Genomic DNA, 22,214 nt, shown 5'->3' on the forward strand with positions numbered 1-22,214 from the left:
TGTGCATATTACATGGTGTATAAGGGCTGATTTCCAGACATAATTTGTCATCATTTCTACTTAAAACTCAAAGTTGCACTGACAAGGTTAGGCAGTCTGTATGGTACTGGAAGGCTGCTCCTCAGAGCCTTCCCTTCTGCAGGCTGAAAAGCCCTAGCTCTCTTAGCCTGTCCTCTTAGAGGAGATGCTCCAGCTCTCTGATCATCTAGTGTTGGGGGCTCCAGAACTGTGCACAGTACTCCAGGTGGGGTCTCATGAGAGCAGAGCAGAGGGGCAGAATCACCTTCCTCAACCTGCTGGCCGTGTTTCTCTTGATGCAACCCAGCATACAGTTGACATGATTTCTTGAGCACCTCTAACTTGCTAATAAATATTACCCAAGCAAATCATGTCTGGGATAGTGCTTATCCCTGCTTTGCAGATAAGTAATTGAAACACCAAATGTTTTGCTGTAGGTAACACAAGAAATTTGTGTAATTTGTCCTATTTGTGATAGGTCCTGAACCCATGTCCCCCAAGTTGTGGTGTGATAACAGAAAAATCGTTTTGCTCTCTTTCCTCATACTTCTCCCACACTGAGTTTTTATTGACTGAAAAGGGAGCTAAAATTATTCAGTTTTTCATCTTTTCTCAGACTAAATACACTTAAGCAAATAACCTAAAAGCTGCAGGTTGGAATGATCTACGAAAAGGCAAGGAAAGATGACATTCAGAAGTGTTTGTGTATATTAATTCAAGATTTCAAGCATTTGCTTGTTTTGAACTTTGTAGGAACTAGAGTGTAGTAGAGGTGATTGTGTTCTTTCTGTAATTACACCTTTTTGCAGCAGTCCTTGCTGTCAGCGTTGCTGGACCTTTCAGAATAGCTGATAATACAGAGGGTCAGGAATTGTTGTTTATCTGTAACTTAAACTGTTTTCTTTTTTTGAAAGCTCACAGTATTTTTGGCACTTCTCTGGTGTACAGTACAGCAGGGAAATTTATGGGCGAAAAAGCATAGTAAAAACACTGGAGTTTGTGTTTCACATATACACAAACTAAGCAAACTAGTGCCAAGAGCTAAGTCCTTCATAGTGTGTTGACTGACCTAGAATTTCATTCAGTCACAAAAATAATTAAAGGAAGAGAGTCACATATGGCCCACTGGAATGGTCTTCGTTTCTGGGAGGTGTTAATAGGAGTTATTACCTCGCTGCTCCTGGAGGAAATGACAGCCCTCATGCTTCCTCTTTTGCCGTTGCTCTAAGCTTTTTGGCTTTATTGCAGAAACTGTTTTAAGGTTTTCTTCCAGAAAAATTCAGGTCACAAAGATGTTTCGACATTCAGAGTTCTGCTTTGGAGATGGTCACATTCTTTTGGAGGGGTCTTGGGAGTTTATGCAACACAAAACCGCAGGAAAGTCAACAGTAGAAGCCAGACGTAAAAGAGAATGGATAATTGAAAGAAAATTACAGAAGTGAACAGCCTCCCTGTCAGAAAGTTTAAAGAGAATGGAAATGCTAGAAATTTTACAAGTGAATTTAACTAGAGGATTTCACCACTAATATTGACTTTACATAGTAGATACTTAAAGCCTGCAGTGGTAAAGGATATTTTAGAAGCAAATAAGAAAAACTTTCCTTCTGTGTATTTTTCTGTTTGCTTTCTTGCAGAGGTTTTAAGGCAGGTTAAAAGAGCGGTCCCTCAGCTTGCTGGTAAGATTGTCCTGCTCCAGGTGATGGCAAAGAAAGCTTCACTCAGAATTAAGGAGGGTTAGCATTAACAGAAACGTAGATTCTCCACTCTTCAAGCCATTGATTATCTGATATAATATAATCATATAATATGATTATATTCGTTCACAGAGGAAAACAGGACTCATTATACTTGTCTGTGTTTTGCTTTCGAACTGAAAGATTAGTAATTTCCTTTGGGTATCCAGCTAATTTGGAGGGCAAGGGAATCACTGCTTCACTTGCCAGCCAAGAAGCTGCTTTCCAGGGCATCCAAAAAGATGTTCACAATGGGAGCTTCTGCCAAATTAGCCAGGGTATTTCCTGAAGCTGATAATAAATTAGCAAGGAGTCTGGGATTACACCAGTGTTGGCTTTACAGAACTGGATCAGATTGTTGCCTTCCTGTTTATTTAATTTCCAGCTAAGGTAAACGCCATTATGAGGAGCAAGAGACTAACAGCTGGAAACCACATTTTTCTTTTTGCACCTGGAGCCAGCTGCAGTGCACATGGATGATCCTCACTCCTCATCTGGAAGAAACAAGCTGTACAGGGCTGCTGGCTGGTCAGTTGTTGTCACCAGAATTAAACAATTGCATGGTACTAACCAGGGCAAGTGCCCTGTTCACTTGTGGGTTTTTGGAAGGAGCTGGCTAGTGTTGCAAACATTCCTTCACAATGTTATGCACTGGTGCAGCCTCACTTTGAATAGTGTGTGCAGTTCTGTCCTCCGCTATATAAAAAGGATATCAAGGTGCCTGAAAGGGTGCAGAGGAAAGCAACAAAGCTGGTGACAGAGCTGGTAGATATGCAGTGTGAGGAGAGACTGAGACACTTGGGCTGCTCAGCATGGAGAAGAGGAAGCTGGAGGTGACCTCACTGCTCTCTGCATCACCTGGAGGAGATGCTGGGCTCTGCTCCTGGGCACCGATGGCAAGGTGGGAACAGCACAAAGCTGTACTAGAGGAGGGTAAGACTGGGCATTGGGAAACATTTCTGTGCCAGAAGGGTGGTCAGACACTGGAGCAGGCTTCCTAGAGAGTGGGTTGGTGCCCTGTACCACTCAGTGTTCAAGGAGCATTTGGAAAATGTCCTCATTAATGTGCTTTAGTTGTTGGTTAGCCCTGAAGTAGTAAGGTAGTTGGACTTCACATCTGAAGTACTCTTCCAACTGAGATACTCTGTGTTCTAAGCATCGTGTGGGCCAGCAAGCACTGATTTTTAAGATCCTGCTTAGGCAAATCAACACCATGGGTATGCAAAACAGTGTTTTTATCATTAGTGAGGTAAGAATCTTGTTAAAAGTGAGATGCATACGTTGAAGGTTATTCTCTTCAAAGACATGAAATAAAAGTGAATTTTGAGCAAGGCGGTAGAAGGCAAGACATACTGTCCTCATTTTCTGATGAGAAAGACAGTCCCAGCATGTAACTTTTGGTATCTAAGTATAGTAATTACTGTTGTATTAATTGCTAATAATAGCATACTTTTAATTATAATGTTTTATTACACTTGTAATTCCTGGAGAGAGATAGGCAAAGGAGCAACTTTGTAGAAGCATCTACCTGTCTCCACTGGCAATATAAAATCTATCTGTTCTTCTTGAATTTCCAAAAGACTTTGCTAATTGTCTCCAGAGAGAGAAACGTGTTAAACTTTTGTTTTGTGAATCCTAATTCTGTTCACCTTGAAAGTTCCAGTTATCTCACATCCCTTGTTCCTGGTTCAGAGTTCCCATCACTCCTTGTTTAGAAAGCAAAGGAAGTATTTCTTTCTTTTGGAAAGACAAAGAAATGTAACCTAGTTGTCCTATTATGCTTTACATATTCATTTCACCCTTCTCCATTCCTTCTTTCTCATCAGGTAAGACCTGAATTGTGCATTTTTAAAAACCAGGTATTAGTAAGATTTGAGTGGTAAAGAAAAGCTAGGCTGGAAATTGATAGAATTGGATTTGGAAAGCATTTTCCAGGTTGTCTTTGAAATTAATGGTCGCCCGAGCGTGGGATTACAGTACAGACTGTCATGTTCAGTAAGGATAACTGCTGAAATAAACATCATTTTCTTCATGAGAATGTTGGAAGAAAGAGTAAAATGGAATCTGTTCCAGAGTCAGGAGTCTTTCTGTCTGATGACAGGTTACATTTTTAAGGCTGGTTTTGTGTAGCACTCATGTCATTTTTCTTCCTGGCACTTGCACAGTAAGATCTGTAAGGAGCAGGAAGATTTGAAAGAGAAGAGTCAGCACTTGTTGTCTTGTTTAATGAAGATTCCCAGGCTGCTTGTGGCTTTGTTTTGATTGTAGCTTTAGGATCTTTGCAATTTTAAAACTTCAAATATAACATGTGCTTATTACCTGTATGTTGCTGTTCTCCAGGATAAGAATAAGATGCTTTCACAACTGCACTGCTGATGTTTAAAGCCATTTGCAAAGGGAGACTGTCAGAACTCTCCAAAGTGGTAACAGCGTGTGAGTGCTCTTTGAAGTGTCTGATGGAATTGTCAAGCTCACCGCTGCATGCTCCACCTAAAGAGACAAACCTTCGTATCATTATGTAGAAAACCCCTTTTTTCTTGAAAGCCAGTTTAAAATTGTTTAGTTTCTGTCTTTTGAAGTTTCAGGCTCTCAAAACATCTATAGGCAGTCCCAGCATGCGAGGATATAAATATTTGCTGATAGTATTTATGTAGCAAAATGCTGTTTGTGCAGTTACGCTGCTGGTGGTTGCTACCACAGACACTAGATTTGTGTAGGGAGGTTTCAGGCTTACAGCAAAAAAGCATTTTATCCCTTTCTGTTAGTCATTCCCCCCTGCAGACACTTGCATGCACGTATTTTGGCACCATGTTTAAAAAGCATAACTAGATTGCAGGAAGTTATTCATTTCAGAGTGTGTTGTACAAAACTTGGTGACCTTCTTGCCTCTTCACTTTGATAGCTTCTTTAAATGACTGTTCCAAAACATTTTGTGTAGGTAGCTGAAGGTTTTTTTTTCCCTGCCGTGTAGAGCATCTCTGTAATAGCGATTAAATCAGCCTTGGGAGCCAGGAGAAACTGGCACCAACATGGCTGCAAGGAAGGGCAATAGTGTATGCTGCAGCCCAACATGGCACAGTCATCTGCAGGCATGGGAAATGAGACCTCAGAGCAGCTCAGAAAGAGCTCCCATAAGCACCTTCCTAACATCAGCGCGATAAACTGAAGCTCCTTAAGTAAAGAGGAACTTAGTTCTTATTTAAGCTGTCATTGTTATTCAGGAGAAGGTGCCTAGCCATAACATTATTTCCTGAGCTAGGGCCTTAAAATAAGTCCTAAACGGGGAAAAAAAAAATGATTAGAGTTTGCTTTTCTGGAGCCATCTGACTGCTATACAAAATCTATGCTTTGGTGTGAGTTCATTGCATTCGCAGTGTTTGAAAGTAATCTTTTCATGCCTTGCTGGATATTGCCTTCCAGATATTGTAAAACTGTAGCAGGAAAAGCATTCCATGACTGACTTACTAGTTTGGATTTTAGATGAAACCAGATTTGAACAAATTTTATGACATTTTGTCCAAATCTTTTAGCAGTGATAATCCTGTCGTATTTACTTACATAAGCAGTGAATTTTGCAGGTGCTCCTTAAAGTTCAGGGAAAGTACAATTTGAATTTAAAAGTACAAATCCCTCAAGAGAATTACTATAAAAATGAAAGCCATCCAAAGGAGGGACAAGAATGCACTGTGATCAGTGTATTAGATCAGACCATGGTAACGACTGTCAACAACAATTTTCTTACGACTTTCTCATTAATGCTTTCTAAGCCAAATAAGTGGAATTTATCAAATTACCTAGTCGTTGAAATTTTGCAACACTGCCCCAAACTCATTACCTGTCAGTGTAATGTGGGAATCTGGTATTTCGAGTCAATTTAAAGAGTTGCTAGCTTGCAAAGTTCCCATAGTTCCTATTTTCATGACTGAATATATGTAAAAAGATGAATGATTTGCCTTTTCATACAGCTGAATTTAAGGTAAAGAATTTGTCTTTTGGAATAATTGGTTAAATATGCCAGCTGTTAAGAGATTCATAAAGGAAGCAGGAGGTTTGGTAGATACCAGAGCAATCAGGAGTTTTGCTGAAGTATGGGAAAAAAAAATACAGTAAGTTTTCCTTAAGCTTCCCAGCCAGAGAATCCCCTTGTGGAGGAACTACTGAGTAACAAGGAATGAGTCACCACAATCTTAATTTCATTTTATTTTTGAAGGAGTATGAGACTTGCATCCTTTCACTGTTTCCCAGTGTTTGCAAAGATGTTCCTGCCAAAAAACAGGAGGAGAAATTTCAGGAGAGAGCTTTTTAATTCTTTTATAACATACGGGTCTTTCTTAAACGCTGAATCATAAACTAGCCTTTTAATTTTATAAATAACATTCCAGATTTTTGGTTTAAATGGTAATTCTGGAAACTTGAGATTTGAAAACAGTGCCGTTTGTGTGTAGAAGATCTCATAACTGAGAATGATAAAAGAAGGGTTTACCCTTCTGCTGTTGATATATCTGAGTGTAAAAAAGCATTGTGTGGTGCTTCTCTCCTGACTAGAAGTGTTAGTCCAGTGTTGTGCGAGGTACTGGGTAACTATCAATAAGCCATTCTTTAGGGAAGGAGAACCTGAGGATGTCCTGGAAAGAAAGGACATAACTTGAAATACTAAATCTTTAATCTTCAAGGATCTACTACAGATCTGCAAGATTGTCCTCTGAAGCTTCTACCTTCTCTCCAGAGTCTCTAAAGAGACTCTCTGTATCTTTGCAATGCATTCAAACATCTGCTGTGGTGGAATATCCAAACAAATTCTTGCTCTGCAGGGAATGTATTTATCTGCTTGCTCTTTAGAGATTTTTGTCCTAAGCTTAACACAGCCACGGAGGAAAGTCCAATAAGTAGGTAAAGAAAAAAACACGCATTTAATGATGTTTTTTGCATTGCATAAAATAGAAAGTCTATAGAAAGAAATGTAGCTAAAACCTTGGTAAAAGTACTGAACTCCAAGTGATCTCAGCATCTTTTTAAAAAAGAGGTGTACCTGGAGATTTATTGGATGCCTCATGTGTTGATTAAGCAGCTCACAGTTCAGGGAGAGGGATAGTCAGTGGATTCTGGAATTTAAGCTGTTGAAGACATATATCATAAAGAGCTCATGAACATTAGAGGTAAACTGTCCCTTCAGTGTCCATGTAAGGTGGTGTTCATTCTTATGCCTGAACCTTCTGTGTGGAAAGTGCAGATAAATCACACGAGTGCTCAGTCTTGCTTCCAGCCGCGTTCATCTCCAGCCAGGGAAGAAGCCACTGTCTTGCAAGTTACGTACTTTAAATCAGAAAAATCTTATTACTGAATCCTGTAAGTAGTATTAGGTCTTGAGAACAGCACTTGTGTGCATTGCTGCTGAGTCTGTGCAGCGTGGTTGCAGTGCCAGTGCCTGTCTGGTGATGGCAAATGTTGCGACATTGCGCTGATTGAAATCATTTACTTAATTAAAGTGCACAGTTTGAGTGTGTCAAAAGAACATCTGCAAGTTGCTGCAGATTTAGGCCAAACATGCATCTGGTGTTCTTACTGCTGAAGAAACAGGAACCAGAGCTGCATTGTAATACTCCTCTGTCATGATTTAATGCTTTAGCATCCCCACTTTGCTGTTTACATCTTGTAGCTCCTCATGGCCACGTGGGTTTATGTTATGGATTATCTGTGTTGTACTGTTTTTCCTTACCAGCAATACCATTTTCAGTCAAAATCTTTTTAGGCGTTGTCTAAAACGGGTTAATTAAAAAAATAATCATTAAAAAAAAAAAAATTCCTTCCTGTTGTTTCAGTGCCTCTTAAATTTATTTCCAGAATCAACAAAACTGTTCTGAATCAAACATATTTCATTATCTGTGAATATTAAACATTTTTGGCATATGGAGCAAATGCTCAGATAACATATTTACATAACTTATTTGTCTACTGTTGAAAGTCTGACCTTGTCTGGAATTTCTTGTCAGAGCCCTTATTTTTCCTCAGTATGTGTGACATGTGAGATTATGATGTCTATCAATTCATCTCCATTGCATTTGCCTACTATGGAGCGAATCAGCCTTTGAATCAAGTCATACATATACAGTTCCTCCCTAATACTAGAGTGAATATGCTACGGTTAGCAACTAAGTAAACAAAAGAGGGTCTGTTATTTATTATCCGATTTGCAAATGTGAACCACTGATTAAGCATGTGTACATAAATAAAACCATAAAAACAAACAAACAAAAACAACAGCTAGTAAGAGAAAAGAAATATGTAGAAACTCTGACAGCAATCTCAGGAAGCCTACAGCCAAACCATCCTTTGGAGCCCACATACTCCAAGGCTGATGTGAAAAGCATCCGTTTCAGGGAAGAACAATGCAAACAACTTTGCGAAACAGCTGACCTCTGTTCAGGCTTTGATTGTGCTTCTTGCAGCTAAAATTACAGTTTCAAGTATCTTGTGTCTCACAGTGTTTTCTGTGAGCTTGCCCCTATGTTTTTTCCATGTTCCAAGTTGGGTTTGTTCGAACTTATCGCGTGCCTTCATGGCCAGATTCAGCCTTCTCATTTGTTTTGTGTCAACTTAGTTCTCTTGATTTCCAGGCTGTCACTAACAACTGATGATGATTTATCTCAGGAGGAGAACCGGGCTCATTGGAAAAGCCTGAAAATTTTAAGACTTATTACCATAGTAAATTCCTTTGCATTAGTGCAAATCTAGTATTGTCTGTGAGGAATGGGCTGAAGACATCTTCTTGCCTGTTTCTCGTAAAATGCTAAACATTAAATATGAGGTTAGTGCTCAGCTTCTTATATGCAGCAACACATTGGGGAGATTGTACTAATGCATCATTGGAAGCGACAGCCGTTTTCCTCTTATTTTTCTGTCTCACTCCTCCAAAAAACTCCTTTCGTATGCACATACTTAACCCCATACTGGCTGCCAATTTCCACTTTCCTGTGCGTGGTCCTCAGCTGACCTCTCTAGTCCCCTGTTTTGAAACTGTCTTTCACTTTCCTCTCCTGGATTGCCATGTTGTGCATGATATGAGGATCTGAATTTAAAAAAAAAAAAAAAAAAAAAAGTCTTATTTTTCATGCATGTCAAACAGGGTTCAGATCAAGTCTAGAAACGTTCACTGACTTCCAGATCAGCAGTGAAATTTGTTGCTGCCAAATATGGCCAGAAACCTTAAAATGTGTGGTAAAATAGCCCAGCATCCTCATAAACACCCCCAAAGACTTAGAATCGTAGAATTGTAGAATGTCTTTGGTTGGAAAGGACCTCAAAGATCGTGTAGTTCCAACTTCTCTGCTGTGAGAAGGCTGGCCAACAACTAAATCAGGCGCTAGATCAGCTTGCCCAGGGCCCCTTGCTAGACTTGCTAGAAATGCTGTGAGTGTAGATAGATATTAGCAGAAAGGGTGTTAGGTGTTCCCTGAAGGTGAAGTACTGAGGCTGCCGGTGCATTATTCCTGCCAGAAACCCTAAACCCATTAAACCCACATCTGACATGGTTTAGAAATGCAGATGGTGTTGCATTGATTTTGGGTTACCCTCTGTGTTCCTTGGGGACAGTGTGGTGGTTGTCCTCCTTGCACTAGTGCCATCTTGCTGGAGTGCCAAGCCCAGCCCAAGTATTCTTATAAAACCACGTACAGAAGGTCAGAGAGGATGATAGCTGTGGTTCATAACAAGACCCATCCAGCTCTATTAAATATCCTGTGCTTTTCTGGATATGTAATGCATATGGAATATAACTGGTATGCCTTACCTACAGTTTTCACTCTGAAATGTCCTCCCACCTCTTTCTTTTAAGGGTAGTGCAAGCTGATATACTTAAAAATCATTATTATGTTAGCGGGTTTTCTTCTGCTCTGCTAGGCCTCTTAAATATTCAGCATCCACCGAAGTCCTATGGGAATTTCTTCCTTTTTGCAGATACAGCATTCCTAAAACATGAAGTAATGCACATGCTTTCTCAGTGGTTACGTCTTGTCTCTGAGAAGCAAAAAGTTGGCAGAGTAACCCGTCGTGTAGGCTGTTGTATTTAAATGTTGTCTCTCAGTCACGTTAGTGAGCCTTTTAATGGGACAGCAAGTTTCAGTAAATTTCATAAAGTTGGAGTGTCACCTGGCTCTAAATGTATGGCTGTTGATGAGTAGGGAAGGTGACACAAGGCATGGTTTGCTTTTCTATATGGTTATGGATTAGGAATAATACTAGCCACTGGAGACATATAGTGAATTTTAGAGACCTGTTATGCAAGACACTGTTTACAGAGTTCAGGCTTTTATCTGCTCATGTTTATGCACATTACATTGAATAGAACAGCTGAATACACATATATGTATGTTTGTCAGCAAATAGTCATTTTCAGTTCCTTAAATTTTGGATATATAGGTAAAACCCTTCTTAAAAATTACCACTGCTGAAATTGGACCTAATTGGGTGTTGAAAGGTGCTGAGGGACTCCGAATAACCTCTCCCTCTTGAAAATTACAGATGGGTTTCTGGCATCCACAGCTGTGCAGGAATGCAAGTAAGATCTGAGTGAAGTCTGTGCATTTTATCACTCTGCTGTTCTGTCAGGCTTCCCTTTACCTTGAAGCTGAGCAGTTTGACAAAAGTGCCTCTTGGCTTGACATAAAACTAGAAAAAAAGTAACATATAAGATGCACTGATGTTAGGGTGTTTTGCAGCATATGACAAATTAAGAACAAGAATGGCCTGGCATAAGAAGAACCTGGTAAAAAAAAAAAAAAGAAAAAGAAGAAAAGAAAAATTTTAAGAAAAATCTTGTAGGGGAAAATTTTGCTTTTGTTCTTGATGCTGGAGATGTGGCTGTACTGCCAGTATACCAGGCTGCAAATGGTTTTATAGAGGATTTAAAACAGATGAATGCTTTCTGGAAAACAGAATGTAACAGCCTGCAGCAAAGACTGTTCTGACACAGCTCCTTGGAAATCCCTCCTTGGGAAGCAGCAGGGGATTCCTGCCGGGTACCCCACTCAGGGCAAGGCTTTTATTTCCCAAGCAGCCACGTCAGTGCAGGATTTAGGACAGTCTCCATTCTGTCCTTGTTTATTGCTGCTTGTTTGTGTTAGGAGTTGAACGTTGATTTTTCTCTGTCACTACTGTGTAGTCCTTGCACTGAATGCAAACAGAACATGCATCCCACTTCTGCTGTTTCTATGAAATATTATATCCCAGGGAAGATCATTTTGGTGGTAGTCCTCTTCTGCTTTTAGACTGCTAAGAGTACGTGAAAGTTTCCAAAGAGCCCTAGTATATCACATACCTAGTAACTCCAAGACTTCGTCAGAGGCTGGGTATGCACTCTAAGACTTGCACAGTTCTTGCTTCTGTCGATGATAAGCATTTGCTCACGCAAAGCTTTTAGAAGAAAATTTCTGATTTTTTTTTTTAATGTGTAATAGATTATGAAATTGGTCACAAAAATTAAAACAGGTGTCTAGGGTAGTGTCTTGTTTGGACGAGGAGAAGCTCAAACATGGGCATTCCAGTGTGTATTTTAGAGCTCAATCTCAGCATAATGGGAGCAGGAGCTTTGTGCAGAACTTCTGTCCAATAGTCTGGTTTCCTGGAGCTGAATCTTTCATTGGTGATAGAGTTTAATGAAAAGTTACCAGGCTTACCTTTGTCTGACTGCTTGGCTGAACCTTCCCTTTATTCAGATAAAAATTGAGGAAAATAAGAGCTGATATGAAATGTAAGTGACTGACAGCCATCCTAAGAAAAACAAACAAATGCCTGTCATTTGAGCAGGCTAGATTTCACCCTAGCTCACATGACCCACTCATTTCAAAGAGTTTTGTTATTTTTTTCCTTATTCAGTGACTCTGATATTCCTAAGTATCCTTAAAGGTACAGAGAATTTCTCAGCTGCATTGGATCATTTCCTGCCCACTGAGATGCTGATAGATTGCAGATACACAGGTTGCACCTGAATACGGAATTGCTGCCCAGTGGAATTCACCCAAATTCTGGAAGCGGATGGTGTCTACCTCATTCTCTGGAGTTGATGCCTATCTTTGGTTACTAAAGCAGGCTGTTAGTGAGCCCCTGCTCTGTCCCAGAGCAGCACAGGTGACAGGAGATGTTTGGTTCTGAACGTGTCCCTCCTAATATGGTCCGAGATGCTGAATTTAATAGCTGCCTTGAGCAGGATTACTGCGTAATTGGCAGACAGGGAAGGATACTTCCATTTTCAGATTCAGTCCTCTGGAGAGGAGGCTTCCTCTGTGTCAAGTAAAGTGTGTTAAAAAGAATGAGGTTGTCCAAGCTTCAGTTTTAGAAAATATAATCATTTACAGAAGAAAGGACCAGATATACGTTGCTTCATGCCAGATCATGCCTTTCTGTCTTCTGAGCTATTTCTGCTTTAATTTGTTCTTACATTTTGTTTATACAAGATGTAAAGCAGGACTGTTTAGAGACTGGGACAGTGTAGAAGCTCATACTGTTCTCTCCATATCTCTTACGTGAATCTGTCCAAATCTCTGGTAATTCAAGCTTTCAGGAAGGAGCAGGTACTGAGCAGGTCTGGACTCTTTGCTGTTCTTGATTTAACATAAACTTTCTGGTTGATCTGAATCCAATTCCCACGTGAAAGTTCAAAGAAAATAGAAGTCAGTGTGCTTTGTGCATCTCTTATGTACAATAAATAAAGAAATCTTATTCCAGATGACTTGGACAAGTGGAGAACATTGTAGTCTTAATTTTCAGTCAATCCCAAGAAACTATAAACACTGGATAGTTCCTTGTGTATGTATCTAATGGGAATGTAAGAACAGATTATTTAAAGCCAGGATGTGAATACATAGTTCAAAGAACAGATTATGAAGTATTTGTGGGCCAGAGGAGCAGAAAAGCTCTACCCGACTATGGGACTTGGCCATCACTTGTCTGGTAGACAGTGTTTAAAATGTAGATAAGGCTTTGTTTATCTTTTGGCAACACTTTGGCTAACTTGGCTGAAAAGCGCCCATGCAGAATGTGACACAGAGCATGCAGCAACTTAAAAACATAATAATAAAATCTTTTTTTTAATTTCTAAAACATTTATGATTTAAGTAAGGTAAAAGTTTTCATCCTCATAGTGGAGGATGTGGAGAAGTTAGCAACAGGATATGCAGGAATATCGCTTGGTGTCTTTTAGAAAAATCTCACACAGCTTTTAAAGATGGAGGCAGGGGGAATTTGCTGATATTTTATTGTCACAGGTTGTATTAAATTCCAATATATTTTCTCCAGTGAATATTCATAATTAGCAGAAAGGAAGAATGTTTTTCTTATGCAAGGTTATCTTGATTGAAGATCATTTTTTTACATTATTGCACTGCGCTTGCTTCATCTCTTTTTCTGGATAAGTGAATATGTTAAAGATGCAATATACAAATAGACTTTCATTATTTTTGTGCTATTTATGTTAAAGGTAGGGGTGCAGATTTGGTGGCCACGATTGTGTGTTTACACAACGATTTCCTTTAGCTTATTTGTTCAGATAAAAACTGTGAAACAGTCCAGGTGGCCAAGCACCAATAATACAAGAAATGTAATACACAAAGTAACACAGTTGACTTAAAATGGTATGTGGCTTATTTCTTTTGCCTCTTAATAGGAGTCCAGACATCCAGCTCAGATGGAGGCACCTTCTTTGGGCAGGTTAACTCCACCTTCTTGTGGCATTTATTTTAATTCAGAATGATAACTGAGTATGTTTGTGCTTGCAGGTTGGTCAGGACAAAGGCAGCTGCTCTTTTCACCGGAACCGCAACCCGTGTGTTGTTCCCCAAGAGAAGGAAAATATTTTCCACACTATATTTGCTTTTTTCACAAAGTCTGGCAGAAAAGTATTGGTAAGAAGGTCCACGTGAAATATACAAACGTACAGTGCTTATTACTAAAAGCTTTGCATGGATCAGCCTGAGGAATTCGAGCAGAGAGCTGACCATCAAGCAGCTGTTTGATGTATGTAGACTAATACTGATACAGGGATATCTAGTAAACCTGTGGAGGTACTTCACAAGTCCAGTTTTCTGATCTTAAAATGGCTACAATTAAGGGAGCTACCTGAAGTGGCAGCATGCGCTTGGTAACCAGAGTCTTTGCTCACATTGCTGAAGGTGGGTGGAAAGGGGGGCTTTGGGCCAACAGAGCCCACCCTGAATTTTGGACGCTGAATTTCACTTATCTTGCTTTAATGCAGGTCTTACTATCTTGTTGTCTTCAGGTCTTGAAAACTGCTATTTCAGCACAGCAGAGCTGGCTTTTTGCAACTTACCGTGCCTCTTAGTCAGCAGGAGTGTTTACAGTTGCACAGTTTTCAGGGAATTACCTCCTCCTTTGCCTAACAGCTTTTTCCATATTTTCTGTAGGACTGTGAAAGACCAGGCAGGTCCTGCTTAATTATACGCTGCAACTTAAGTTCACTAGCAAAAGCAGAGTCCAGTGAAATAAGTATTTACACACTGCTGAACACTGAAATACTGAAGAAGGTAAGTGCTGCCTTTGTCACCTGTTCTAAACAGCCATGCTTACATGCATTAATAGACACAGAACTCACATTATTCCCTCTATTTACTAGTGTGTTATAAAAAAAAATCACGGTGTCAAAGAAAACAGATCTATTTATCAACAGCATGCATGGAGGTGTTAATCCTAGTTCTTATGCATTACCCATTAAGACAGAAATAAATAAAGTTTAGAAATTTATACATTGAGAAACAGCAAGTGAACCTCCCTAATTGTATGCATGGTGGTAAGGCAAGAGACTTCTGAAAGTGGAATTGATTTCTGAAAGTTCTCAGTCAGAAAACTGAGAAATAGACTAAGTGCTTGTAAACTGTGACACATCATCATTCCTTCCATGTAAACAGAGACGTGGCAGTTTATTGTAATTTTTTACTTCAAATGATTATTATTCAAAGAAGATGCACTGCAACCATATTAATGCTGAGCCTGACATTTGTGACAAGAAACAAATGGTTGCAAGCTGACTCTTCTCTTCTCTGAAGTCACTGGATGAAATAGCAAATCTATAACATTTCTACATTTTTTCCTAGTTTCCTACACTTTAAAAAAAATAATGCCTGTGTAGTTATGGCAAGATGCTGTAAGGTTGTAAATGTATAAGATAGTCAGAGGAGAAAATTGATAACACAAGCCTATTAAAATAAACCTGCATTTAAGAAGTGCTAGATTAAAAATATTGGAGAGAGCCCTTATTAGGGATAAGTTCCTAAAGTAATATGTAGCTCTGAGCCTTTCCAGCTGAAATCAGCTGTATCTGCTAATGTATGTCTGTATTTGAAAACAGAAGTTATTAGGAAGTCCAGAAGCTTCAGGTGCTTGTTACTTGTAGATAGAAAAGCTAAAATGTGTTAGCACATAACTGAGTGCCTTGAAATGTGCTTCTGAGGAATTCTGTCCTGGGAATAGCCAGGATTCATCCCACACGTAGAACTTACCCAAGTCTCTGGGTCAGTATCACTAATACTTGACATTTGCTACCTATGCTTATGTTCCCCAGTACAAATGGCTTAAGAATGATTAAGATATGAATTAAGATTGCTTATTAGAATGTGCCTGTTATAATGCAATTCGTAAAATATAGGAGAAATAATATACTAGTAAGGGAAGATGTACAATAAATATTAGAGATATTTGAAGTGCACACATTCAATTAATTATGCAGTCTTCTTTGTGGCTTATACTTGAGCGTGCCCCAGCTTTCCTGTGTTTTTTTCTGTTCATTTGAAAAATAAAAAGTTTTCTCCTGTAATGGTTAATATTGGGATTGTCTGCAGTGATTGGTAAGGTTCTCAGTCTTTGGCTTTTGTGGTAAATGTGGTAAACAAAGAAAAAAACAACACAATAACATAAAACAAACAGCTAAATAGAAATTGTGTTCCAAGTTCAAATACGGATGAATGCTGTTTGAACTCCAACATAGTTGATTTTATTTTAGTGTGATGGAATGTGCTTGCTTTTATCAATGTTGAGTGTAAAGTATATATTTTTTCAAAACAGGCTTTTAACCAGAATAGTACTTAGCTCTCAACCTAACCTACACTAAGCATTATCCAGATGTATTTATCACAGTACCAAGCGTTTCAAATGTTTGATGTTTTGTTTTGAGGACTTCTGATGTTTTGTTTATTTTCCCACTCATGAATCCAGTTCTTTATGTTTTTATTTTTCAGGACATTTCATCAGTTATCCAGTTTGTGACAAGGGCGAGGGTGCAGGTGGACCCTGACCTCCGGGTTGTAGAGGTGCCCAATGGGAGTCCAGAAGAAAAGACAGTAAGTAAATGAACACAAAGAGAAATGCTTCCTGTTCCCCATGGGCTAGAGTCCATTAAGAGAGCAATGCAGATTGGAATTTGTGGCTGGACTTGGGCTTGGCTAGCTGGTGAGAGTGCCCAGACTGTCTGGCTAGACTAGCAGTGCATTTAACCTTGCTTCTGTGGTTTTGCTCACTGTGATAACCATGCTATTGTGAATGGTCTTTTATGGTGCAGGAGAATCTGTGTTGTGTTAGCTGAAGTTGTAATAGGCTTTGAGGAATTCATGCCAAAATTAGGTTTAGCTTCCTACTCTGAGGTTGATATCTGCTCTCATTCATTTTCCTTGAAAAACTAAAAGAGTCTTGAAGCTCCAGCAAAGTCTTTTCAGGTGTGGAATTCATGTGCAACGTGAAACTGCATTTTCTGTTGATCTTCATGAAGCGGATGGAAAATTGAAGGGGAAATATTAAGGTTCAAGTGAATTCACAGTATAGATTCAGCTGTAGGTCAAGCTCTGTAGGACCAAAACCTACAGGGGCCAAAACTTCCTGAAAAAGGAAGGTGCTGAGTTTGGTTTCCAACTACCAAGTTCTCTAATGGTTATGCAAGAAGATTGGACAGGATGCCATACCCAAATTCACCTTGTTCTTTGCCTAGTGAAATTTTGTAGTGTCATTTCCTATTTCTGTCTGACATGAAGATCAATCTCTATTTCTCCTCTTGCTGCGTATCCTTGGAACACGATCTAGATCCTTTTTCTCAGTTATCCTCTTACTCTCAGCCACCGTAACATCACCAATCCACACAACCATTGTCTTATTGGCTTCATTTCAGTGAGTGCTGTTGGGGTTTTAGTGAAGAATATTGAGGTCAAAGCACTCAAATCACACATTAAAGCAGTCTTCTAGGAGATACTGGATTTAAAACACCAAAGGCAAAGAAACACTTGAATCTGCATCTACTATCTTCATCTGGAGAGCAGAGATCTTCTATAGTGTCCACTTTCCCCATCATCATTTAATTTTATTAGAACTGTCAAGAAGAGTAAGTCATTTACATGACAGGACCCATTTTGCCTTTTTGTTTTATTTTCTATGTCATTTTTCTGGACCATCCTAAAGAACATTAGAAAAAATAGACTTGGCAGCTGAACTGAAAAATACAGCCAGTCTTGCCTGGGAATGTGCCTTACAAATGACCTGCAGCCCTGACTGTTAATATGTTGCTAGATCTCTCTAATTCTGCAGTTAGCATGGAGTTAATCTTGAAAATTTATGGCAAAAAATCGTTGGTAACTGAAGTAACACTTGACTATGATATTCATGCCCCAGCTGCAATAGGAGAAGTTAGGATCTCTCTGCCAGGTATCTAGACCCCCAAATGATTTCAGAATGTCGAAATGATAAGCACAGTGTCAAATATATAGGATTACTATTTAACGCCCCAAATTAAGAAATGCTTATATCCAGGAATGCAGGCTCCACTGTGTTTTGCTGTTATTTAATGATTGAAGGAAAAAAACCAAAAAACAACAGCAACAAAAAACCCTAACAACACTGCAAAGCAACACTGTCCTTTTCCTGTTCCTGGAAAGCCTTTCATTAAGCCTTTGCAGTGTTGTGAAGTACAGCGTGTGTGCTGGGAAGCGATGTTAATCTTCAAACAAGAGCTTGCTCCTCGTTCCTGGGAAGCCCAAGCTGCAAAGGAGCCTGACTTACATGTTGTAGCTATATAACATCGATTTATAACTTCAAGTCTTTTCTATTGTGAGTGCTGTTTGCTTTCTCCTTTATGCTATTTCCATGTCTGTTGGCTTCTCTGCTGCTGTATGTTTTGCATAGGGTCATGTTAAGGGAAAAAAAAATTAGACATGTGGTTTGGCTCAAGGTATTCATTTTTTCCTGCTCTCTTTTCTTGTGGAATGCAGAAGGGAACAACAGTTATTACAAGCCACAACTATTCTGCTGGAAGTAGAGACAGAAGAGATAAAATATCTTTGTTCGTACTCCTCCCTTCCATTTTAAACTCCCAATATATTTTCTTTTCATTGACCACAGACTGCTGTACCATATCCGTTTGCAGAGTAGCTCCTGAAGAGTTGGTTATGGACTACCTTTGAGTCTATTTATTAAAGTGTTCACCAACAGTGAAACACATTTTCTTCGACATTTTATCATGGTAAATCTGAAAAGGTCTTTGCAGTCTACAGCTAAATACAGACTTATTAAACCCTTATAAACTATTCTTTAAGACCAGCTACCCTTACTTCACTGAGCACTTTTACAATTGAGTCTGTAATATCAGAGTACAAAATGTCTGTAAAAGAGAAAAGAGTGACTAATGCTTGCAGTGCAAGTTCATGATATTTCAGCTGTGTTATGTTTCAGCTGTGACAACAGTGGCAGTGGGTCTCCTCTACTGGATTTTTATGGACGCTCTTATTCACTGCAGGCAGAAACACATAGATAATGGTGATGACTATATTAAAAAAGAGTGTTTTGTAGCTGAGAATTTGCTCTATTCAATAGTGTTGTGCTCTTTGTATCTGTTGTAGTTTCCATTAAAGTAAATGGGAGGTAATGCTTTCAGAGTGACCTACATTTCTGTAGGACCAAGCAGTCCTTGAAATTTGATTTTCAGAAATGATTTCTGTTGATTTGGATACGTTTTGATATGATTTGGGATGATGGATTTTCTTTCTCTAGTCACAATAGCCGATAGGGAGACAATTAGATATGGAGGTTGGCAGTCCTTCCTGCAGCAGGAGGGTTGGAGCTGGATGATCTCTGAGGTTCTTTCCAACCCAAGCCGTCCTATGATTCTGCCTGTACTTCTGTCAGACAAATCACATGAAGGTGAACAATTTCAATCTCTGTCTTTGATGACTGTTGGATCAACATAATGGCTGAAGGCGATATGTGGAGTTTTCAAGAAGCATGCTTTCCTTTCTTGAGCATGTGGATTACCATGAAGGTTTAGCTGCCTTCTTTCATGCGTGTGAGGCAAAACCAAAAAATGAGTTCCACGAGACTGCAGTGGTCAAATAGTAGATCAGAGAGTTCACCTTGTGTGTGCTCAGCATGGCTTTTATGATTCTGGGCCTCATGATACAATTAAAATTAATAAATAAAATAAAATTAATTTAGTTTGGATAAGCAAAGGGAAATGCATTACTAATTTCTAACCAAATATTGCTGAGCTATATTTCTTGTCTTTCTGAGTCCCAGTGCATCAGCATGTCCCTATTCTTCTAAGGACTTCAGCGCTGTATGAAGTTGAGGCATTTGTGGAATTCCTGCTCAATTGTTTTTAAATTCTTACCTACATACTTTATGGAAATAGGGCACCAAAAAAAAAAAAATCTAATCATTTTAAATTTGTTCATTAAGATTGGAATATAACATTAGAACATAACAAGTGGCTGACACAGGTAGAAGTTGCCCTTGTCCATACTCATCCAACATGTCAGAGGTTAGTGGTAGGGTGCAGCTCACTGTTAATGTAGAGCAGGCCAATTGCATTCCATAAAACGTGTTTGACAATTGAGCTACTTATGCTGTATGGCAAACTAAACTACCTCCCAGACTTCCCATAAGTACAGCAGGAAGTGCGAAAGATAAATATGAAACTAAAGCTCCTCATACATCGTCAAGTGAGCTGTGTTTTTCGTGGCCTTTTCCTGGCATCTGGTCAGTCTGAAAACAAGTCTGTAATCCTCTCCGTGTTTTATGACCATTGCACATGTTCTCCTCAGACCAGACGTCTGCTGCCCCATCACGCTCTCTCAGCTGCTGCCAGGCCTATTAATCTACTTGTGCACAGATTTCTTTAATTGCATGTAACTGTATGCTTCCAAGTTTTAATTTTGGGGTGTTTTTTCCCTTTGTATTTTCACTGAGTTCACCCTCAGTCTTTTCTTTTTATCATTTTCCATATGTCCCCATTGCTGAAACTGCTGTCATTTCCTAATTAACAATTCACTATTGTTTTGCAAAATCGATAGGGTAGCAGCGGTGGCACTCTACTTTTATTTTATTTTTTTTAATTGGGAATGACCTGCAACTCCAGCTTCTGCCTCCAGTAGAGAAAAAATGAAGTTATTGAAGTGTAGTTATAGCTTTTGGGTGTTTTTTTTTCTGTTGTTTCGGTTTTGTTTTTTGGAGGGGGGGGGAATATGCACATCATCTTAGTCCAACAGTAAGATCTTGTTACTGCATTTTATTAAGAGAACTTAAGATTCAATCTGTGATTTCACTATTAAATACATAAATGAGTGAAAGAATGACTAAAGGACACGATAACTGAAAAGCTTTACTATTAAAACATTTTATTTCCAGAATCATTAAAAAAATACATAGATAAAAGGACAAATAAATAAAAGGACATGAGAATGGAGAACGTTTATCACTCCAACGCCTTTCCAGAGCTTTCTGTCTATGAGCTCTCAATTTATGAACCTGTAACAGGTGCTGCAGTCCCTGCTGTCTGCAGTGGGTGCCACACTAAGGTGCCAGCCCATCTCCATGTGCCTGGTGAGCTGCAGGTGCAACTGGGGCAGGATGGGGCTGCCTGTGAGGAGGCATCAGCATGGCTGCTGTCAGCATGGCCATGGGATGAGGTAAGGAGAGCCCAAGGAGCCTGCTGCTCAGGTGTCTGTGGGTGCTGAGGAAGCTCCTGCTGCAGGGGGCCAGCTGAAAACCTGGGTCCCATATGAGATGGAGGGCAGAGGTGGCAGCCACAGTCTGGCTGCTGCTTGGTGGCAGCAGGGAGGAGGCCAGAGGCTGGCACGTTTCCCTACGTGCAGCTGCAGCAGGGTCTGGCAGGGCTGGAGCAGCACTGGTTTGGGTGGTGGCTTTCTTCAAGCACTTGAATGGTGGGGCCTGTGGGTGCCACTTTCTCTGTGCCTTCTTCCCTGTCTTGCCCAGCAGCCGCTCCCTGCATGGGCTGGAACCTGGTCTGCTCCTCAGGTGGCTCTCCTTCAGGTCTCCCTGCAGGGCAGGCAGCCACCTCTTATGCCCTCAGCGCATCTCTTCGCTGGCAGTGTTCAAGCAGTTGTGAATCGTCTCTCTGGAAACATGGGTGATAGTAGAAGAGTAAGTGGAAAATTCGTAGAAGAATTAGTTGCTATCTATTTGGGACTGAAAGACAGCAAGATACGGGAAGTAAGACTTAACTGCTGAAGATGAACGTGGGTATTTAAAAGGTCATTCAGTCAGTTTAATCCTATAGCTTAGGCTGACTAAAACAAGGTATGTTGCAATTGCTTAATCTGTCACAGCCTCAAGCTGCAAGGAGTTCAAGCAGCCTTTGGACACTGTTCTCAGACGTAGGGTTTGAAATTTGTGTGGTCCTGTGTGGAACAAGAAATTGGATTTGATGATTCTTGTGGGTTCCTTCCACCACATTCTAAAGTGATTCTTCTGCATCAGTCACTTTCATCACTCCTGCCTTCTTCATCAGCTGTGGCTGTGGGAGGTGCACTAGGACAAGGGCTGCCTTGTGCTCTGCACCTTGTTGGCTGCCCCACAGAGGCTGTGCTGCTGAGGAGGCCAAGGTCCACTCAGGGTTTACTTTCCTGAGTTGTGTGGCGGTCCACAGGTCCAATGGCAGACAGTGGCTGTTAAGTTTCTGTTTGGAGATACCACCTTCTGCCTTCAGCTTCCCAGCTGGGATGTCTTGCTTCCCTCCCTTCCACTGCTTGCTGTCCTATTTCCCACTGACACTTCCAGTGTGTGTTGTACACTGTTTGCCCAGTATAGTTTGTTTGGGGCTTGAAGTTTGTGGGTTTTCTCTCTCTTTTTTTTTTTTATCCCCAGTAGTTTTGTTTTGTTTGTATCTTAACCAAAACTCATGGCTGTGTCTGCATATTAATGCAGTTTTTGAAGGCCTGAGTTGGATTATATATAACGTATGCAGCATTCCCTTTCCAAACCACAAAGCTGTGAACAGAGTATTTTTTTCTATGGTTGCCAATTGATTCCAGACTAATAGAAGAAATTAAATTGATAAGAAGTTGTTGCTATGTACTCTGTTAGTTACGATTGCTTGAGCTGTGAGTGTGAACTGTGAATACGGCCAAGCTATTCTACCTTCAAATGTAGGGATGATGTATGATTTGACCTCTGCAGCTATTCCTT

At 39.9% G+C, this 22,214-nt stretch overlaps 1 protein-coding gene across 1 annotated transcript in view; it reads left to right on the plus strand.

Annotated features, from left to right (window-relative positions):
• The window catches only part of ITGA9 (integrin subunit alpha 9), a 214,361-nt gene that overhangs the window by 169,761 nt on the left and 22,386 nt on the right, over positions 1–22,214 (plus strand). Inside the window, exons 24-26 of the mRNA XM_042817225.1 lie at positions 13,520–13,645; positions 14,165–14,284; positions 15,992–16,093. Coding sequence (XP_042673159.1) covers positions 13,520–13,645; positions 14,165–14,284; positions 15,992–16,093 — 348 coding nt within the window. The remainder of the gene's footprint in view (positions 1–13,519; positions 13,646–14,164; positions 14,285–15,991; positions 16,094–22,214) is intronic.

The sequence above is a fragment of the Centrocercus urophasianus genome, unplaced genomic scaffold (genome assembly GCF_019232065.1).
Source record: "Centrocercus urophasianus isolate 14NV4802_14NV808 unplaced genomic scaffold, USGS_Curo_1.0 seq_16, whole genome shotgun sequence".
NCBI lineage: Eukaryota > Metazoa > Chordata > Aves > Galliformes > Phasianidae > Centrocercus > Centrocercus urophasianus.